We start from the raw sequence: 1,980 nt of genomic DNA, 5'->3' as shown, positions 1-1,980 counted from the left end.
CAATAAAAAATATGATGTAAGTATGTGAATGGTACAATTGGTCTCTTTCATTGTCTAAAATATAGTCGTTTAATGTCTCTTTTCTATTAATCACAGTGCTACGTACTGTAGTTTCATTAATTGACCACATAAGGCATGGTCCCTGCTCTCAGACAGATTTTACATTTACACAAATTGTTAATGAAAATTTAAGGCGTAAATTTCAGTCCTTGAAACAGATACATCTAAGGAAATATCATTAGACTATACATTTTTTACTTTTATTGACTCAATGTAAAGCAATCATGTAATGACTACTGCTATATTCCCTAAATTCATTTCTTTCTCTCAATTTTTCTTCCCACTTTTTACCAAAACTATTTGGGTAGGAAACTAGGTTAAGAAAAAAGTAATTTCACTTTCCTTTTAACAAAAGTTAAGTGAAAGGTTTAAGGGGAAAACCAATGTTATGAAAACTTTTCTTTCCAAATGAGATTAGGAGGAATTTTAAGGAAAATTAAATAAAATGTGGTTCAAAACTGGGATGTATATCTTGGCAGAAAGAATTTTTCAAGAATCTCATTTAATATATTCAATAGCATAAGAAGATAGACTTGGAAGTTCATCCAAAAATAAACGATCAATAGTGTTTGGATTTTAGAGAAATGTTTCATGGTATTGCATTGATCTCTGACATATTTATAAATTCCTCGAATTATACTAATCCTGTCTCTGCATCAAGAGACAGGCATGATATGTAGATGTAAATCACACGGCTTCAAGTTTCAACCTATATCACAAGATCATTGTGTTATCAATTGGAAGTTCCCAGCATCAAATATTGCCATTGAAATCTATGTAGAAGGTCCTAAATTTCTTCACAGCATTTTTTATTTCCTTATTTTTCAGAGTATAAATGCATGGATTTAGTAAAGGTGTGAGATCAGAATAAAACACAGCAAGAAATTTATCCACCCAAGTGATGCTGAGTGGCCACACGTAGATGAAGATGCAGGGCCCTAAGAAGAGTACCACCACAGTGATGTGGGCAGTGCAGGTAGAGAGTGCCTTTGACGTACCTGTTTTAGAACTTTGGCAAACAGTAAAAAGAATATATGTGTAGGACATAAGCAACAGAATAAAGCAGGTCATGGTTAGGACCCCATTGCCAGCATTCATTAATATTCCCAATGTATAAGAATCCATGCATGCAAGCTTGATTACCAGTGGTATATCACAGAAGAAGCTGTCCACTTCCTTGGGGCCACAGAAAGGCAGCTGCACAATCACAGCCATTTGACTCATGGCATGCACAAAGCCAATTGTCCAGGAAGCCACCATTAACCCAATGCACTTCTTCAGGCTCATAATGGTAGAGTAATGCAGAGGCTTGCAGATCGCCACATAACGGTCATAGGCCATTACCACCAGTAGCACCATCTCACTCCCTCCAGTAAAATGGACAAAGAAGATCTGCCACATGCATCCTCCAAATGAAATGGTCTTCATTTCCCTGAGAAAATCTGTAATCATCTTAGGTGTGGTGACTGAGGAAAGCAACATATCAACAAAGGACAGGTTGGCCAACAAGAAGAACATGGGGGAATGGAGATGGACATCAGTGAAGATTAAAATTATGACAAAAATATTTCCAAGTACAATAGTCAGATAAAGGATAAGAAATATCATTAAGAGTAAAACCTGCATATTCCATGAGTGACAAAGACCCAGAAGCACAAATTCTGATACAACAGATTGATTTCCTTTATCCATTTTATTCAGGTTTTGTCTAAAATAACATGGAGAGAAAGGTCAGTTTATGGGTTAGAGAAGGATATTTACTTTTAAATTTTGGTGTTTTCAAAGGAGTTTTAGTATCTGCATGGGAAAATAAGTATAATTAGAAGATAAATCTTAGCCAAATATGCATAGTTTTATGTCCAAAAAAGAAGTGAAATACCTAAGATTGGTTTCCCAAGAATCAAAAACATAATACATTTA

At 35.1% G+C, this 1,980-nt stretch overlaps 1 protein-coding gene across 1 annotated transcript; it reads right to left on the bottom strand.

Moving 5' to 3' along the window:
• Positions 1-813: 813 nt before the first annotated feature.
• Positions 814-1,752, bottom strand: LOC101441687 (olfactory receptor 4K14-like). The gene has a single exon (XM_004469749.5). It carries the CDS (start codon positions 1,750-1,752, stop codon positions 814-816), a length of 939 nt encoding a protein of 312 aa, XP_004469806.1.
• Positions 1,753-1,980: the final 228 nt, after the last annotated feature.

The sequence above is a fragment of the Dasypus novemcinctus genome, chromosome 3, assembly GCF_030445035.2.
Source record: "Dasypus novemcinctus isolate mDasNov1 chromosome 3, mDasNov1.1.hap2, whole genome shotgun sequence".
NCBI lineage: Eukaryota > Metazoa > Chordata > Mammalia > Cingulata > Dasypodidae > Dasypus > Dasypus novemcinctus.
The sequence above is the reverse complement of the archived record's forward strand: the minus strand, read 5'-3'. Positions and strand labels throughout refer to the sequence as shown.

Excerpts from the sequence above, each read along its gene's own strand:
- LOC101441687 (XM_004469749.5), bottom strand. The coding sequence starts at position 1,752 with ATGGATAAAGGAAATCAATCTGTTGTATCAGAATTTGTGCTTCTGGGT.